The sequence below is a fragment of the Arvicola amphibius genome, chromosome 3 (assembly GCF_903992535.2).
Source record: "Arvicola amphibius chromosome 3, mArvAmp1.2, whole genome shotgun sequence".
In the NCBI taxonomy this organism is placed as follows: Eukaryota; Metazoa; Chordata; class Mammalia; order Rodentia; family Cricetidae; genus Arvicola; species Arvicola amphibius.
Genome location: NC_052049.1, coordinates 87,336,284 through 87,354,749, shown reverse-complemented (window position 1 = coordinate 87,354,749; position 18,466 = coordinate 87,336,284). Strand labels below are relative to the sequence as shown.

Here is an 18,466-nt window from a genome sequence, read left to right as displayed (position 1 = left end):
TGGTCTCCTCGGCTAACCTATCCCAAAGTCTCTCTGGTGCATAGTCATTAAGCAAACTGGGAAAGCTCCACGAACGCGAAATCTACCCACCAACCCCGCCCCGAATCCCCGACGAACTTTTGGGCGGAAATAAGCAGAGAAGCGCCGGCGCCGGGCGGAAGGGGAAGCGTGGGGCTTCGGGAGCTGGTGCGGATGTCGCTGCGGGTGGGCCGCTGGGCGGGGCGGTGTGAGGTGTGCACGGCCGGCTTTGGTTGGATGGAGGAGCGCTGATCCCCCACTTTTTCGGCCCAGAGGCCTCAGGCTCTTACCGCAGCCCAGACACCAAACCCGAGCGCTTCCACCGCTCAGCTCTGGAGACGCTTTTTGTTCTCACAGAGTGAGGCGGGGCGGCCGGAGGCCCGGGACACTATTCTGTATCCTGCCCTGCAAGCAGCAAGCAGAGCAAATTAGCAGTAGTGCTAGGGTGGGAATTCTTCAGCTCCTTCACTTTTAGGCCTTCTAAGCTCCAAGGCATGTTTACCGTCCATGGAGTCACCGGAAGATCGCTCTCCAGTCAAATAAGTTGTGCCATTAAACAGACAAATCATTTCATCTTCTGCCTGCCATTTTGAGCTTGAGCCTGCATAAAGAACAGGTAATTCCATTTCTCCAGCCATAAGCTGGGCTCTTTATTAAATGTTAAATCTGTAAATATACGTGGAGGGCGGGTGATGGAGGCTTCTTTTTTCTGTCACAACTTTAGTACTAGCTGTAAAAGGGCTCAGAATCGATTTTTATGTCTTTTTTTAGTCTTTTTAGACAATAAATAAATAATAAATAAATCCCATCATTCTCAAACTCAGATTTGTGTTGAAACCTCAGTGTGGTGTTGAAAACTCCTCAGTGAACACCTGTCCTCATTAGTCTAGAAATTTCGCATCACCAGGTGAAGCAATAAGAGTTCCCGCCGACCCTGCAGTATGGAACTTCTACAGGGCTTTTCTTTTACTTGTAACAGGTTGTGACTCTAAGGATGCAATAACCACTTAGGAATGAGGGTTATCTCAAGATGCTGTATTAATGTTTGATGGGTTATATTCAAGGGATGGATGCTAGGTTGTGTAATAAGTAATGTAGTTGAATGCAAATTACACAAACATAACTAACGATGAATATGAATAAGCTCATAAATGCAGAATTTTCTTGTGTACCTAAGCACCACGATTTTCAGGGTTTTATATTAAGTACAAATTGATGAGCCGTTTCTATGTATTTTAGCACTTACAAGCCTTCCCAGAAAATGCTAGAGCTACTCAGTGATATTCTTCACGCTCGTTCCACGTGACTTCTAAGGGGTCAGAATAAAGGGGCATGTGTGAAGAAGTTTTGCATATCCTCATGTTAGTAACAGAAATCTAAAACTGAATAGACTAGCTACTAAATGTTGATAAGGTTGAAAACATTTGGAAGAGTATCAAAGAATAACTTTCAGACTAAAGAGTAAGATACAGGGCTGTCCTTCCTACCTTGCCTCCTGATAGGAATTTAACATTTCTGAAACAGCAGTATGATCTTTTATAATAAAGAAGATATTTTTTAGCTATAAGTGTTTGATTTCTTTTATCCAGTACTGAGGATTGAACACTTGTCTTGGACAGGTTAGGCAAGTTCTCTACGCTGAGCCACATCCCTGCACCTGCCTTTTTTTTTAATCATTCCTGAAACCATATTAAGGGAATATTGGTTATTATGTAATTGATATTCATTATTACACAGGTTAGGATGATCAAGACCCTTGTTTTATTCAAGGCTGAGGAGTTCTCTAGGGCAGAGGACATTAGGGAGTCAGAGCAGGCTAGGCAATCTAGGACAGTTGGTCACTTTCATGAGCTGGGCCTTGGCCTGATGCATGAGGCCCAAAACAGACTTTGTCCTGTCTCCATGGAATGCACATTCTAACAGAAAAGACAGCAGAGATGAGAATGTTGAAGACTGCGTCTAAGGGGACGGCAGAGCCGTTTGAAAAGGAGAAGCAATTGGGTTGTAAGCTAATAGTGCCTGGAATCCCGATTATTATAAACAGTGGCTTCAGATGACGCAGAAACATCATTCTCCCGCTGTTCTGGAGCTGAGGACTTTCAAATGCCTCAGGTAGCATTCCTGCAAGTTTTTAAAAAACCCTTTTTCATGTTTCAGCCACTGGGTCAAGAGCATAGGGAACCCCACTGAGGACTGGCAACTGACACCTAAAATAAGGGCATCCTGGGAGCTGAGCCTGCAATCTGTGAATATTTAAGTCCGAGAGTATATTCAAGCAGTTTGTGCCAGAATTGGATTGAATCAATAGACTTCCAGCTGGTGAAGACTTCGGAATTGCTGTGTTGCTTTAAATGGGGAGAATTCTTATTGATGGTGATGTGAAAGCAGAAGGAAAACAGGTTTTTCCCCCTCGACCAACAAAAATAAAGCAGAATAAAGGTCCAGTGTGGGAGACAGAATGTGCGTTTTGAAGAAGCCCAAGATGGACATGCTGGGAAAGACTCATCCTTAAAACCCCTGGAAAGGAGAGTGGCTGTGGAGCCTCCCTATCTTCTGTTGATTCCAGAGTGCTGCCTTTGGTGTCTGTGGGAGTCAGAAGTGTATCTGACCCTTTTATTGCATCCTGTTTGGAAGCTCTGGTGTTGGAGTCAAGATGGCAGCAACTGTCATTCCTTTGATATATGGTAAGTCACAAGGTCCTAGCAGCCCTTACAGGAAGATTCATAGTCCCCCAAGCCCATAGTTCAGAAAGTGGTAGAGACTGGGTAGCCCTTGAGGAAGCTCAGGCCTAGCAGGAAAAGCAAGAGTGAAGTGGTCCATGGATGTGATAGCTCTTGGACACGATGTAGCTGCTGGGTTTTGGATCTGTCAACTTCATGATGATTGTATGGTCTTTTTTGAATTTTACCTTTAATTGTTCCTGGAATAAATATTATTTTCCTCATAGGTGGTCAGACCTAGGTGCCCTGGATCTTAGCTCAGTAGAGACAAGATTATGCCATGCTTATGAAAGCTGTGACTAAGTATTTGTGCAGGGAGGGGTAAAAGAATGTGCTATGTGTGTGCATGTGAATGTGCATGCCATAGGTATGGATAGTGATATATTCTCTGTCTCTGGTGGATAAGTAAACCTCAGATCATCTCAGGATGTCCGAGATTCTCATAATTTATTTCTTCTCCCCCAGTTCAGTCTTCTCTGTACTCACTGTCTCCTGAGAAAGGACACGCAGGGAAAGAAGGGCTGGCCAGTGAATTCTTGACAGACTTGATACAGGTGAGTCAGATCTTCATTTTTGACAAGTCATTCCTTGCATAAAACTTATTACTATAAAGACTCATACACTCCAACCAGCATCCCCAAGCATCTGGCAAGAGCTAGGAGATGTCCCGGAAAATGTCTCCCGATATCAGTATTTGCTGCATTCTCAAAGCTTCTTCCAACATCTCCAAAGATGCCGTATGCTTCCTAAGAGTTTGTGGGGAGGTCAGCTAAAAGTTTGACTCTGTCTTTCTTTCAGGCAGTTTATCACAGCATGGGGTAATTATTCATTTATGTAACATTTGTTTCTCCTCTTTGTGGATTGTCCCAGGCCTGTGCTCAGCCCTAGGAAGTAAGATTTTAGGAGCTCAAGTCTGAGTGGAAGGAGAAAGGAACCTTGGAAGGTGGGCAGTAGACAGGAGAAGAGCCAGGGCACCAAGCTCAGAAACCAAGGCAGATGGAATTCAGCTTGCCTACACATCTGTCCTCTGGGTTCATCTGTGGGGCTGCCCCCTTGGGCTCTCTTCTCCTTGTCTTTGATGGGGTGCTTGGCTAAGCTGTGATGTGTAAATGATTTAGGAGTTGGTGTCATTCGAAGATGTGACTGTGCAGTTCACAGAGGAGGAGTGGGCTTTGCTGGACCCTTTACAAAGAACTCTGTACCAGAAGGTAATGCTGGAAAACTGGAAGAACCTGGCCTCACTTGGTAAGCCCCCATCAGCCTTGTGCTTCATTGATTTAATAACTCGGGCGAGTTTTCAGTCCAGGTTGTTTATTGGTATGAAACAGTGTTTGAATCATTTTGAAATATACAATTGGGTGGCTTTTAGTTTATTTATCATGTTGTACAGCAGTGTAATTTTAGAACATCTCATTACTTCTGCTGGGTTTTGGGTTAGCCTCCCAAGGTTTACGTGCTAGAAATTTAGTCCTCTGTGAAAGGCAATGTTAAAGTAGCGGGAACTTCTAATAGTGGGGCACACTGGAAGGTATCAAGACCAAGAGACCACCCTCAGAATGGATGCATGCTATTTCTTGGGAGTCAGCCAGGTCTAGTGGGCCAAGTTAATTTTCTTTCAAGAATGGGTTGTTGCAGAGGGAGGCAACCCGCTTGTCAGGTCTTCTTCATACAGTTGATTCCCTTTCTACTTCTCCACCATATTAACCTTTTTTAAATAGCAAAAGAGCACTTATTTTATTGTTTTTAATTATGTGTACATGTGTGGCTTGTGTATATGAGTGTCAGTGACTGTGGGGGCCAGAGGTGTCACATCCTTCTGGAGCTACATTTATAGGCAGTTGCAAACTGCTAGGTATAAGTGCTGCAGTTTGAAGCTGAATCCTCTGTAAGAGCAGTATACACTTCTGAGTCTCTCTAGCCCTTCCCTGGCATATTGGGACAAAGCCAGGGGCTTTCTCCAAATGCAAGTGCCATGCTGTTTGGACTTTCTCGATACCAAGATCTTGAGCCAAAATAGGCCTCTTTTCCTTATAAAGTACTTAGTCACAACATAAGAAAAGAGACTAAGACAGCTCTGTGGGGTGTGAGTGTGTGTGTTCTTTGCAAGGTTCATACATATGTTCAATGTATATTGATAACATCCATCACTGCCTCCTTCCATCTTCTCTAAATTCTCCATTCCCTTTCAACTTTACGTCCTCTTTTTGTTTTTGTCTGTTTGTTTGTTTTGTTAATAACCCCCTGAGTAATTAGTGTTGCCTGGGGATGTGGCCATCCACTCCAGCATGAGCAAGCAAATTACCAATGGCTTATCTAGTAGACCTGGGTAAGGCCTTGGGAACCTTCCTCCAGCTATGCTGTAATTTTGACTGGCTTGATCTTGCATAGGTAAGCACATCTGTTAGGAGTTGATGCATGCAATGGCCATGTCATATCCAGAAATCAGCATGTCATCATCACTCCCTCAATCTCACAGTTCCTACATTATTTCTGGCCCTTCATCTACTTAAGTTCAGTGAGCCTTGGACGGTGGGGAGTGGGTGGAGATGGCTGCTGTGGGACAATGATCTTGTATCCCGTCACTTGTATTATTTTAATAAAACACTGATTGGCCATTAGCCAGTCAGGAAGTATAGGCAGGGCAACCAGGCAGGAAATAGAGGTGGGGTGATGAGAATAGAAGATTCTGGGAAGAGGAAACAGTCAGTCTGTGGTCCTCACCCAGACACAAAAGAAGCAAGATGAGATGCCTCGCTGATAAAAGGTACCAATCCACATGGCTAACACAGACAAGAATTATGGGCTAACATAGGATGTAAGACTTAAGAAGTCTGAGCTAATAGGCCAACCAGTTTATAATTAGTGAAGACCTCTGTGTGTTTATTTGGGACTGAAGGGCTATGGGACTGATCAGGACAGAAACCTCTGTCAACAAAATGGTGCCATTGTGGACAACTACATCCACATAAAACCTGAGAGAGCTTGGGAAGTAATTCTGAACACAAAGCAAGAGTTAAGCACAGCTTCTTGGTAGCAGCATTTTCTCATATGGGCTCTATTTTCTAGAGACAAGCACATCTCATTTAAGAGCGTCTTCCTGACTCAGCTTTAGCTTCAAAAACCTTGCAGCTCTTTTAAGAGGCCCCACCACCAAACACTTAAATGGTATTGATGAATAGCCAACAGCATGCTTCTTGGTGGTGGCAGGGACCTTGAAACACCATATAGTTGTGACAATAAACACAGTCGGGCCAGTACCTCCATCATGAACCTCAGATGGTGGGGAATAGGTATAAATGACCCATCCCAAGTCTTGGATGGTGGGGAGTGGGTATAAATGACCCATTCCGAGACTTGGATGGTGGGAAGTGGTTATAGATGCCCCATCCTGAGCCTTGGGTTGTGGAGAGTGGGTATAGATCACCCATCCCTTGGCACTTTAACCAGTTGTGTTTCACTGTGTTAACTACTGCCCAAGGCAGAAAGAAGCTTCTCTGAACAAAGTCGAGAGAAGAACAGATCTATGGATATAAATATTTAGAGTGCAATTTGACATCATAACCATTTAGCAAAACACAAGTATGTTCCTTCCTAGGATCTGTGATTTCTCCAGTCATGGGCTTTTGACCCGGTTTACAGTACCAGTCATGAAATCTCTCCTGTGAAGAGTCCTAATATCCAGTCAGAAAGCAGTTAACTGCATAACTATCATGCCAATCACTGTTGGAGAAATGGGCACTTTTTGCCAGCCAGTCAGTATTACAGCATGCAGGGTCTAGCACTAGGTAAGACCATTGGTATCTCTTTTCCAGCAGCAACCTGCATAGTACCTTCTGGCACTGTACAACCTAGTCATCAGTAAAAGAGGATCATGATCATTTTAAGGGTGATTTTTTTGTGTGTGCATTCAAAGTGAGTGGTGTCTTCAGCAGGAGGGTCTTATTGTCTAGTTATAGTGGGCAAGTAAACAGTGGCCATAGCCTCTGAGGCCTCCTGACCAATAACTTGTATGGAGGTGTTTCATGCCTGACACTAAGATTTCCACCTATGCAGCATACTTCTGTTCAAACTCTACTTTATATATATCAGCTTGCAAACCAGTGGTTTTCCAAAAAGCTTGTCTTAGTTACTGTTCTATCACTATGAAGAGACATTGTGACAAAGGCCACTTATAAAAGAAAACATTAATTGGGAGTTTGCTTGCAGTTTCAGAGGGTTATTCCATGACCATCATGGAGGATAGGACAGTGGCAGGTAAGCAGGCAGGCATGGCCCTGGTAGTCGCTGAGAGCTTATGTCATCTGCAAGATGGAGGCAGAGAGTGAGAGATGGGGCCTGGCCCACCCCTTGGGAGAGAGCTCCTTCAGCAAGGCCACACCTCTCAATCCTTCCCAAAGAACCCTCATCTGAGAACCAAGCATTCAAGCATATGAGCCTATGGAGTCACTCTCATTGAAACCACCACAGAGCTTCTTCATAGATCCTAGTTATGCCTAATGCACCCACACCCACCATCTCCTCTTCCCAGTCACTATGTCTCCATTTCCCGAGTGTATCTCCCATGACCTTTCATGTCATCTATGTCCAACTCTTCCCTCTAATTGCAGGTTTTTTTTCCTTCCCTCTTGGGTTGAAAGATAGGTTTCCATATAGCTTTTGGGATAGGAGTTGTTTTTGGTTTGGGGGTTTTTGTTGTTTTGTGAATGTTTTGTTTTGTTTTGAGATGGGGTTTCTCTATTTAGCCATGGCTGTCCTGAAACTCACTCTAGATTAGACTACTCTTGAACTCAGGTATTCACCTGCCTCTGCCTTCCAAGTGCTGGGACTAAAGACGTGCACCACCACCTCCCCGCTCCATATGGCTTTTTCATGTACCCTTCATTTAGTTAAGACTCCTACTAAGTCCATCACTGACGGAAATCAGGAGAACTCAGGGCAGAAACCGAAGGAAGGAACAAGAAAAGAAGCCATGAAGGAGTGCTGTTTATTAAGCTCCTCATGGCTTACTCAGCCTTATAGCAGCCTGAACAGCACCCCAGTGGTGGCACCACACTCAGGGAATTGCGCCTTCCCATATCAATCATCAGTCAAGAATATACACCAGAGGCTTATCTGATAGGGGCATTTTCCCAGTTGAGATTACCTCTCCCAAAGTATCTCTAACTTGTGTCCTGTTGAGATTAAGCTTGCCAGTACAGTTGACCCCTTGTCAGCTTAACACACAAGCACATCACAACTGTAACTTTTTACTTTCTTGTTAATCTTCAAGATCTCATTTAATATCATATATAAAACCTTCCAACTTTTAAAAGTCCCACAGTCTTTATAAGTTCCCTTCCTAAGCCCAGTTGTGAAGGGGCGTGGTTGATCGGCAGTTCTGATTAACCAGACTAGCTTTAATATATAATATTCAGCTTTAATAAAGGAAAGAAAAGGGAACTTACAAATCCAAGGTTCCAGCAAGGAGCGCAGGAAAACAAAGAGAGGGCAGGCCGCACACCCGCAAGATTTTATAAGTAAATATTAGCCTAAGGGGGACACGCCTTACAAACAAGGTGATTGGCAGGGCTTCCCCTTCACAGTTGCTTTAAATATCTTTAAAATATATAGAAAGTCTCTTTCAAAGTTCAGAGTTTCTCGAAAATATTCAAAATATCTCTAAAATATCCATAGTGTCTCTAAAACTCCAAAGTCACTTGAAAAATTTAATATCTCTATGATGGAGGAGTGTCTATGTTTTAATTTCATTGGTTAATAAAGAAACTGCCTCGGCCCTTTAATAGGACAGAAAATTAGGTAGGCGGGATAAACAACAGAATGCTGGGTAGAAGGCAGTGAGGCAGACACTTCAGGCAGTCGCCATGCTTCTCCTCTCCAAGACAGATGCAGGTTAAGATATCTCCTGGTAAGCGACCACCTCGTGGTGCTACAGAGATTACTAAATATGGGTTAAAGCAAGATATGAGAATTAGATAATAAGAGGCTAAAACTAATGGGCCAGACAGTGTTTAAATGAATACAGTTTCCGTGTAATTATTTCATGTGTAAAGCTAGCCGGGTGGTGGGGTGCAGCCCTGCCGCTCCATCTACATCTCTCAAAACTGTGAACTCTATAAAGTTAAAAGAGAATGACACACTTTCTAAACTCCATGTGGGCAAAATCATGGCACAGTTATAATCAAAGCAAAACAAAACCAAAGTTCAGCAGTATAAAGTTAGGTGCTTGGCTCCTCTGATCCACTCGCAGCTCTCTGGGCTTCTCCAAAGGGCTTGGATTATATCTTGAGCTCTACTGTCTGCAGCACACAGAGCTTGTCCTAGCTGCACTCCACAACTTCTGATGTCCTTAGTCATCATGCCATTGTACCGGGGTCCTAGCTGGGATCATCCCAGTGGGAGCATGGGGACCTTGGGGGACAGTAGGAGGGGGGAGAGGAGAGGCAGAGAAGGGAGCAGAGAAAAATGTAGAGCTCAATAAAAATCAATTTTAAAAAGAGCTAGTCAATAAGGAGAGAGAGAGAGAGAGAGAGAGAGAGAGAGAGAGAGAGAGAGAGAGAGAGAGAGAGAGAGAGAGAGACTCAGCACCCATTTCCCTTTTCTAAATGGGAGATGTATATTACCACTATCCCCTAAGGCTCAGTGTCGCAGAAGAGGTGGTGGGAAGTACCTAGAATGTGGAGAATAGAGAAGAAGGCTGTGAAATATGGCTTCCTGGATGATGTGGCTGGCACACTTGGGAACTCACAGCAGCTGTGGTTACTTGAACAAAACATGCATGAGATCAAGCCAGCCAAATTCCTTCATAGTTGGGATAGATGATATCTAGGTCCTACCCCTTACTGGGGAGCTAGTGGCAGATAATGGAAATTGAGAGACGTGAAGTTGAGAGAGGGACCTATTGAGGAGGATATAAATGTGATCATGTCTCCTTGTATTCACGTATGCAGTTATCAATAATAAAAGTTTAAAAACTAGGTTTGGATTTTAGAGCGCTTTGGATTTGCATTGGGTTACTCAATCTGTACTACAATTCTAGAGTCTGATTTTTCTTCATCTGTGGAGTTATCATATCATTGTATACAGCATTACTGATGTTTCAAAAATTATTTTCAGTATCTGTATCTATCAGGTGTAAACACAGGCATTTTGTCACATATTTCTTTGAAGTCCTGGAACCAAAAGCCTAAATTTCTTAATTTCTTCAAATGAACTTTGTGTTTACATGAGGGTATAAATAACTGAAACTATGACTAAAACTAAGCGAGGTGGTTGTAATGCAAAGTCAGAGATGACCCAAAAATGTGCACTAGTCAGGTCTTTTCTGAGTGTGTCTGGGTTGTGTCTGTAACAATCTTGATTCTGGAAAACATTACCTTTGTGATACCCTTCTAAGCAACATCTTTTAGTCTACTTTCCTCCCTGCCTTTTTTGTTAGTGTTTGTTTGTGTCTAATGTTTTTTCTTACACATAGATTTATAAATGTGTTTATCACATGTGTGTCTGACTTTGGAGTTAAACAAATAAAGAAAAACCCTTTAAGCCAGTCTTGCGGGATGTCCCTGGGGGACAAAAGGAAACATAGACAAAGCTCTGCTCTGCACCCTCCAGGACAAGCAATGCTTTCTGCCCTCTTCGGGTACACAACCAGAACAGAAAAAAAGATGGATGTGAGTCAGTTAAAAATGGCCGGAAGTCCTCTTACTCAGACTTAGCTGGGGGTGTGTTATTTAAAGTTTGTTTCCATAACTAAACATTATACTAATAGATATTTGTTTTGCAGTTTATAGTTCTGGAAAAGTAATTCATTTCTATTAAGTTTACTTACTATTTTTATTGGGGTGGAAGTTTAGAGTTCACCTTTTCACCAATTTCTTTCTCAGTTTTATAAGACCTTTTAAGCACTTTTACCTCCTGACATGTGAATAGGGATTTTGAAGCACCGTGGTGAAAACAGATGTGGCCCATTTTCTTTATGGAACTTTCTGTTTAATGTCTTCCTTGAAAGATGATTTTCCTTTCTCTGTCTTGTCCTGACTTTATATTCTCCATCATTCAAACTTTAAGGGCCTTTTAAATGGATATTTGAACTTAGGCATGTACATCTGGGATTATTAAATTCCCATTACTTTGAAAATTGATGTAGAGATACTTAATTTTTTTATGAAAGTTACTATGTTCTTTGGAATTTCAACAAAATGCCACTGCTGCCAAAGTCACATTTTTCATCTTCAGAAGTTTGGCTTTAGGTTTATAGATTTGTATAACCCTTGAATAATTTCCCTAACATTACTTGTATTTTCTCCACAAATAGGGTGGTGCCTTGATAAACCAAATCTGATATCCCAGTTGGAGCAAGAAGAGGTTATAAGAGAGGCCATAGGAAGTGTTCCAGACGTCTGTCCAGGTGAGCACAAGTGGCCTGGAATCTCGGGGAAGTGCCTATGACGTGGGAAGCAGGAATGAAACGTAGTCTTTCCTCTGACGAAGGTAGACATGAACATCGGCATGAACTACCACTGTCTTTACTCTTCTCTCAGCTCAGCCTTTGTCATCTCATACTTTGGCCTGGGAAGGAAAAACAAAGATGTAGTTCTTTGTATTTTAAATTTTAAGTCACTGGCTGGAGAGATGGGCCAAGGTTAACTTTGAGAGGACCAGAGTTCAGTTACCAGCAACCATTCAGGAAGATTCATACCTGCCTATAATTCTAGCACCAGGGGATCCCAACCCCTCAGTTTACCACAGACATCAGTATATACAAACCTAAACACAATTAAAAATAAAAAATAATTTTAAATTTTAAGCCACAGTTTCCATTTTTGATAATTTGTTTTGTCCATTTTTTATCAGTCTCAATATATGTCTAGAATATATTTTCTTTAACTCCTAAAATTTCCAGAACCAAATCCCCTTCTCTCCAGTCTTTACCAAGTATTCTGACCTCTCAGAGTCTTCCTTAAATTATGTATGCACGTCACCATTTTTCTTTTTTCTTCTGTTAACTTATTTTCTTTTTAACTTGTTTCAGATTTGGAGGCTGTGCTGAAAGTCAAATGGCTGGCTCCTGAGAAGCGCACATTTGGAAAACAGCATGTGAATGGCCAAAGAACAGTGAAGCTGGAGGTGATGATTTCTGGTTTTCCCATGTTAGAGAAGATAGAAAACCAAGGGAGTCATTATGAACAGTATCATTTAAACAACTTGAGTCTGGGAAGATACTGTGAGATATGTTATTTTGCTAGAGGAAAAGATTAAGCCAACTTCAAATTTCTTCACTGAGGGTTCCTACAAGTTCCCATTTCAATTAAGTGTGAATCGGGTGTTGGGTGTTTGAAACATAATGGTCCTAAATTTGTCAGAAAAATGTTTTTGGATATAAGGATTTATAGCCAAATGGCTGTACCTTTGAACAAGCTCAAACTAAGCAGAAGTTATACATAAATACTGGGAAGAGCCAAACTGTTTTTTAATGTAGATTTTCTGGGAGAGGGATGATACGTTATTAATATTATTAATTATAGATACAATGTGTGTCCTAATTAACAGGAAAAAGATCGTCATGGAATGAAAATAAATGAATGCAATCAATGTTTTAAAGTCTTCAGCACAAAATCTAACCTTACTCAACACAAGAGAATTCATACTGGAGAAAAACCCTATGACTGTAGTCAGTGTGGAAAGTCCTTTCGCAGTAAATCTTATCTTACTGTGCACAGAAGAATCCATAATGGGGAGAAACCATTTGAATGCAATTACTGTGGGAAAGCATTTAGTGATCCCTCATCCCTCAGACTTCACATAAGAATTCACACTGGGGAAAAGCCCTATGAATGTAACCAGTGTTTTCATGTCTTCCGTACCAGTTGTAACCTCAAAAGCCACAAGAGAATCCACACAGGAGGTGAGAATCACCATGAATGTACTCAATGTGGAAAGGCCTTCAGTACAAGGTCCTCTCTCACTGGGCATAATAGCATCCATACTGGAGAAAAACCCTTCGAGTGCCATGATTGTGGGAAAACCTTCAGGAAAAGCTCCTATCTGACCCAGCACTTGAGAACTCACACTGGAGAGAAGCCCTATGAGTGTAATGAGTGTGGGAAGTGCTTCAGCAGTAGCTTTTCTCTCACTGTACACAAGAGAATCCACACTGGAGAGAAGCCATATGAGTGTAGTCACTGTGGAAAAGCTTTTAATAACCTCTCGGCTGTAAAGAAGCACTTAATGACTCATACTGGGCAAAAGCCCTATGGGTGCAACCATTGTGGAAAATCTTTCACCAGTAACTCCTACCTCTCTGTGCACAAAAGAGTGCACAACAGGTGGATATGAATTGTGGTGAGAAATTACTGAGAGAAAACTTCGTTGGTCCTAATATAACTTGAGAGAATTTACATCAGGAGTACAAATTATCTATTGCTGTGTAATATATGCTCACCTCAATTTTTGTGGCTTTAAACAAATACCTCATATTTTATAGGTCAGGAATATAAGGGAACCTTAGTTGTGTAGTTCTTCCTCAGGACTTCTCATGAGCTTACATTCAACAAATGAATCTTTTGTTGAAAGATTCATCTTCTAAAGTTGTTACCGAAGGAGCGACTTCTAGGATGGCTCATCACATGCCTGGGAATTTACTGCTGGTTATTAACAGGAGACCTTCACCAACTCACCATATTGGTGTCTCCCCATGATTATGCTTCTTTATAATATGGCAAAAGAAGAACCTCTCCCCAAGTGTTCCAAGAGAAGCCAATTAACAAATGAAGTATCACTTAAGACCTCACATCCAAAAGCTATAGTTTCACACCTTCCCTATTGCACTCGTCAGACACAGACCAGCCTTGGTAAAACGTGGGAGAAAACTGCATAATATCTGCAGGTCTGGAGACAGCTCTCTGAGAACCATCTAAGAACCTTGCCATGAAATTAATGAAGTCTTCAATAGATGTTGATCCTTTTAATCTGTAGGAGGTGACATTGAATAGATTGTTAAATCTCTGTGCAGAGACAGCCGTGTGATAATACTTTTTAGCTCACTTCTTGTACTGTGCCCCAAAGATGCTGTGTTGGAAAGAACCTGGTGGGTAGAATATTGGTCATGTGGTAATGGTCTTTAGTGATGTCAGTCTTTTCAGTCTTTCTTGTGGGAAATCATACATCTGAAAAACAAAAGAAATTCGGAAAACTGTACAGCAAAGTGTTCACATTACTTGCCACAGATAATGAGGTGTTCTGTCTGCTGTGATGATGGGAACCCTTCAGCTGTTTTTCTTTCTGAAAGAGGTATGAGAATGCTTTCTGAGAAGCCCCCTTGAGTATCATAACCATTGGCAAGCCTTTGAGGATTCCTGTGACATAGGAAGAATTTGGCAATGATTCTTTAAGCTCATACATTAGAGGGCCACCTTAGAAAAGTGACCTAACACATGTAAGGATGCTTAAGCATCAGCTTTGGCTGAGCAATTGTGTAATAATATACTGTAAATGAAATGGATGAGTAGGTAGTGTCTGTAGGTTCAGTTGTTATGCCCAGATTACGACCCCCAGTGAGACCACCAAAAACTAGAGAAGTCCGGACTGCAAAAGCAAGGTTTATTGTTAGCTTGATATGGGCTAGCTTGGAGCTCGTCTCCACACTCAATGCAGAGAGGCAGGGAGGAGCTAGAGTCCCTCTGTGGGGTTAGCTTTTTAAAGGCAAAAACCACAAGCCCTTCAGAGTGGTCAGGGGGCTTTAACACAGGTGCAAAGTCTTTGCTCTTCCCCATCCTGTTTGGTCAGCTTGTTTTATCTTTAGAGCGAGGTCACGCTGTCCCAGAGTTAGGACATCAGTCTCCACCAGATGGCCAGGTGTGCTTGTGGTTTGGCATTTCCCTAGTGTGTGTGTGTTGTGGGGGGCACTATCATTTCTAGAAACATGAAGCTAGTCTGGGGTTTTTGATTTTAAAACACTCTGCTAGGAAATATCTTCTCGTTCCTTTGAGAATAAGGGATGCGGGTCTTACATAGTTACCAGCTTATTAATTTTAAATCTTTGTTTTATAAACATGTATGCTTATGTATAACCCCACCCCAAACACAGCCCTTCAAATTTCAGTGCAGTGTATTTATAGCTTATCTTCTGAAGGGCAGAGTGTGGTAGTACACATTAGTAATCCTAGCAGTTGGGAGGCTGGCAAGGTGGATTGTGAATTTGATGCAAGCTGGAACTGTCTGACAGAGTACTTTTGTCAGAGGATAGGACTTTCTGATATTGATCATTTTTCTTCTTTCTACCTAGTGTCCATTTTGTCCTGCTTAGGGCCAACAGGATGACTCAGTGGGTGAAGGTACTCACCAGCAAATCTGATCACCTGAGTTCAGTCCCCAGAACCCAGACAGTGAAAGTAGGTACTGGTGGCACACTCCCTTAATCCCAGCACTCATGAGACCAGAGGCAGGCAGATCTCTGTGAATTTGAGGCCAGCCTGGTCTATGAGAGCTAGTTCCAGAACAGCTAGGACTGTGAGAAACCACAGCTCCAAAACCAAACAAACAAAAAAAAATGCCTAATAGCACACATCTTTAATCCCAGCACTTGGGAGCAAAAAGCAGGAAGTTCAGGAGTTCAAGGCCACTCTGAGCTACCTGAGATTGAACCAGTCTAAAAGAAAAACAGAGCCAAATGGTGGTGGTGGCGGCTAATACCTTGAATCCCAGCACTTGGGAGGATCTTGCCTTTGACCCCAGCACACAAGAGGCTGAAGACTTTGATCCCAGCACTAGGGAGGTAAAGACAGGATCTCCCTGATTCAGTCAGAGAATTTGTAGAGACAGGCTCCTCTCCACGCCAATTGGGTCTGAGGTTTCATAGAGGTAAGAAGTCTAGAGGCTGCCGCTCTGCTCCTCTGAGCTTTCAGCTTTCACCCTAATATCTGACTCCAGGTTTTTATTTATTAAGACTAATTAGGGTCATGCTTCAGACTCCCCCGAGTTGTCATCTGACGCACACTCGTGTCAGCCCACAACAAATAGGGTTTTTTTTAATCTAAAAGTGCATTAGAATAATATTCCTGGATTTTTTGACATTTAAAGAAGGGCACCATGAACTTTGGAGGCTGAAGAGAAAGCCTGACTCTCGCGTTTTCCCTTGGCAGGTGGCTGTGAGGTCTGGAGGGAGGAGAACTGTTTGGCTTCCATCATGATGACGTAAGCAGTGGAACAGGAACAATGATTCATTTCCTTTAAAACCTCTGACTGAGTGCATTAGTTCTACATTTTTTTTTTAAATTCATGTTTTGTTTAAAAGTAACTCCTTTACTGGTAGAAGCCAACATGATTTGCTGTTTGTTTTTGAGGTGATGTTAAGTTCCAGCTCAATGCCGTATCTAACTGGTAAACAGATTTGTCACATTATACCATAGTTCTTTGAAAGTAATATAGACTCTCTTACATGTTGATATAGGATATATGTACATTAATATTCTATTTTAATGGTATGTACAAATTGTTTTCTTTTAAAATAATTTTTGTTATAGAGCCAGAGCAGACTTCCACTGTGATTAGGAATTATTCATTCTTAAAATTTTGTCATTTTTTTCTCTTTATTTTGAAGTTCTGTAACTAGATGCATACACAACTGGGTGCTTTTTTGTGTGAAGTGATCCTTTTTATATAAGGACCACATTTTTCATAACAAAGTACTATAATGCAGTCATAATAAATGGTCAAACACTTTGTAGTGCTTCTCATAAATGAGTAGAAATGCCTTATAATTAACTATTGAGTACTCTGGATAAATATCAATGTATTCTGTTATTACTCCCAGTTTACCATTGAAGAAGTTCATAGGGCACACATCAGTTCACTTGCCTGAGTTCTCTGAGTTCTCTGTCTAAAAATAGTATAGTCCTGATTTAAACATAAAACAGTCCATTATTTTAATACTAGCCCATCTGTTGAGCATCTTTTGGGTAACTGTTGTATGGGTGTTTCCTGAATTGAAATATTATCTCCTAGAGGATACAAGGATTCCCTGAATGACATTGGGAGAGGAACCTAATGAAACAGGAAACTTGTCAAACCTTCAGGACTCAAAATGTTCAAGGGCCATCCCCCAGGTTATGAATAGTAGTAAATAATTGCTGCTGTATGTGTGGAACTGCCAATAAACTGGGAGGGGAACCCCAAGGATGCAGCTTATTATGTAGGAATAGGGGCTTTGGTGTTACAGCTACCTCTGAGTCATCCCTACTCCTTCAAGTAACTTTGAGTAATCCGTTGGTTTTCCAAGCCAGGCTTGATGGAATTGTTTCCTTAATTTGGCTCTTGCACCCTGTCTGGGGAATTACATCTCCAGAGAAAATCATACAGCATGAAAAAGGCAGCCATACAGGGATGGACAGAACCAAATATCTCTCTGGGAGGATTAGCTGCATGAGCTCTGTATGTTCAGGAGCACATCTTAAATACCATACAGAGCTCAATTGAAATTCTCATGTCTGATAACTGTTGAATTTATAAAGCTGCCAGTTAACACTAATTGGAATAGTCTTTCTCTGCATGGAGTGGGGTGGCACACCTTACTGGAGTCCACTACAAGAGACTGGGTAACTGGTAAAAATGTCAATGGACTGGAGAACATACGGCAATTCTCAGAAGTGGTGGTGTGGGACCAGATTGCAAACAGTTTATGACGGTTGTGTGCGCTTTCGTGTGGGTGGTGAAAGACAACAGGCTATACTGCCTGCCCATAGTAAACGTGTCCATGTAATAGGAGAATCGCAGGGAGAAAAGCATGATACTGCTGCCTGTTAGTGTTGTACTCTTAGCAGGAAATTGTGGAAATGAGAGAGTGGGTGAAATACAGGTGTGACTGCTATTATAGCAGGCTGGATCCAAGGGGAAAAGGCTGCTAATTAGACCTGTGCTGAAGACGCCTTCGTGGGATCACAGAAGTTGGAGTCCGTGGAAAGAATTGAGCAGTAAGGAAAGAAAAGTAGAAGTGATAGAAGATATCCTACAAGGCTGACCTTTAATATAGAAGAAAATCTGTACTGGCATGCAGATGGGTGTCTTGGTTGTCTCATACAGAAAACAACATCTGAGCTGCTTGAATTAGGGAAGACTTTTAAACAAGAAATGAAAGACCCCCTGGAAGCCTAGCATGTGCTATTGTGATAGCAATGGGACATCAGTCTAAGTGGGAAAGTGGAGAAACTGAGTTGGCATAGTCTATCTACTCATTCTTCCTTGACCTGGTAGCTTCGTAATCTAAGGGAATACAAAGAAAAAAAAAGTTAGTCCACCTAGACTGACTCATGCATGAGTCCAGGGGTGCTTGAGCTTTCACTAAAGTCCTCATGAGTATTAGGACTCATGAAATAATGGGTGACAAACGGGACAGATTTAACAAGATGGCTTAGTGGGTGTGGGCAGTTCCTTTGCAGGCCTGATGACCAGAGTTTGATCCCCAGAACCCACCATAGAAGGAGAGAACTGACTACCCAGAGTTATCCTCTGACCTTTACCTGTTCACCCTGGTGCACATACACCTGTACTCACACTTCACACACTCTAATAATATTTTTATTAAGGAAAATTAATATTAGTAAATTTAAAGAGCAAGCTTTTAAAGAACAAGCCTTCAGAGATTCTTCCTGTTAGGAACAAATAATCTGTGTCACATGGAAGACATAGCAGCAAAGCAAATGTCTCAGGGAGACAGTTCTTTCTGTAGAAAAGATGCA

The 18,466-nt window shown here is 42.0% G+C and overlaps 1 protein-coding gene across 2 annotated transcripts; it reads left to right on the top strand.

Moving 5' to 3' along the window:
• Positions 1-230: 230 nt before the first annotated feature.
• Znf558 (zinc finger protein 558) lies at positions 231-16,375 on the top strand. Of its 2 annotated transcripts, XR_005284672.1 has the most exons (8): positions 231-634; positions 2,176-2,702; positions 3,204-3,292; positions 3,857-3,983; positions 11,050-11,142; positions 11,767-11,861; positions 12,285-15,124; positions 15,875-16,375. XR_005284672.1 is itself a non-coding variant. In XM_038322916.1 (7 exons), the coding sequence occupies exons 2-7, from the start codon at positions 2,672-2,674 to the stop codon at positions 13,068-13,070; spliced, it is 1,221 nt and encodes a 406-aa protein (XP_038178844.1). In that variant the 5' UTR covers positions 231-634; positions 2,176-2,671; the 3' UTR covers positions 13,071-15,225. The 2 variants fall into 2 exon arrangements, 1 of the variants encoding a protein (XP_038178844.1); XM_038322916.1 differs by lacking the exon at positions 15,875-16,375 and having other exon boundaries at positions 12,285-15,225.
• Positions 16,376-18,466: the final 2,091 nt, after the last annotated feature.

Coding starts and splice junctions, on each gene's coding strand:
- Znf558 (XM_038322916.1), top strand. CDS start 2,672: ATGGCAGCAACTGTCATTCCTTTGATATATG. Junction 3,984..11,049: donor GAAGAACCTGGCCTCACTTG/GTAAGCCCCCAT, acceptor CTCCACAAATAG/GGTGGTGCCTTGATAAACCA. Junction 11,862..12,284: donor AAAGAACAGTGAAGCTGGAG/GTGATGATTTCT, acceptor CCTAATTAACAG/GAAAAAGATCGTCATGGAAT.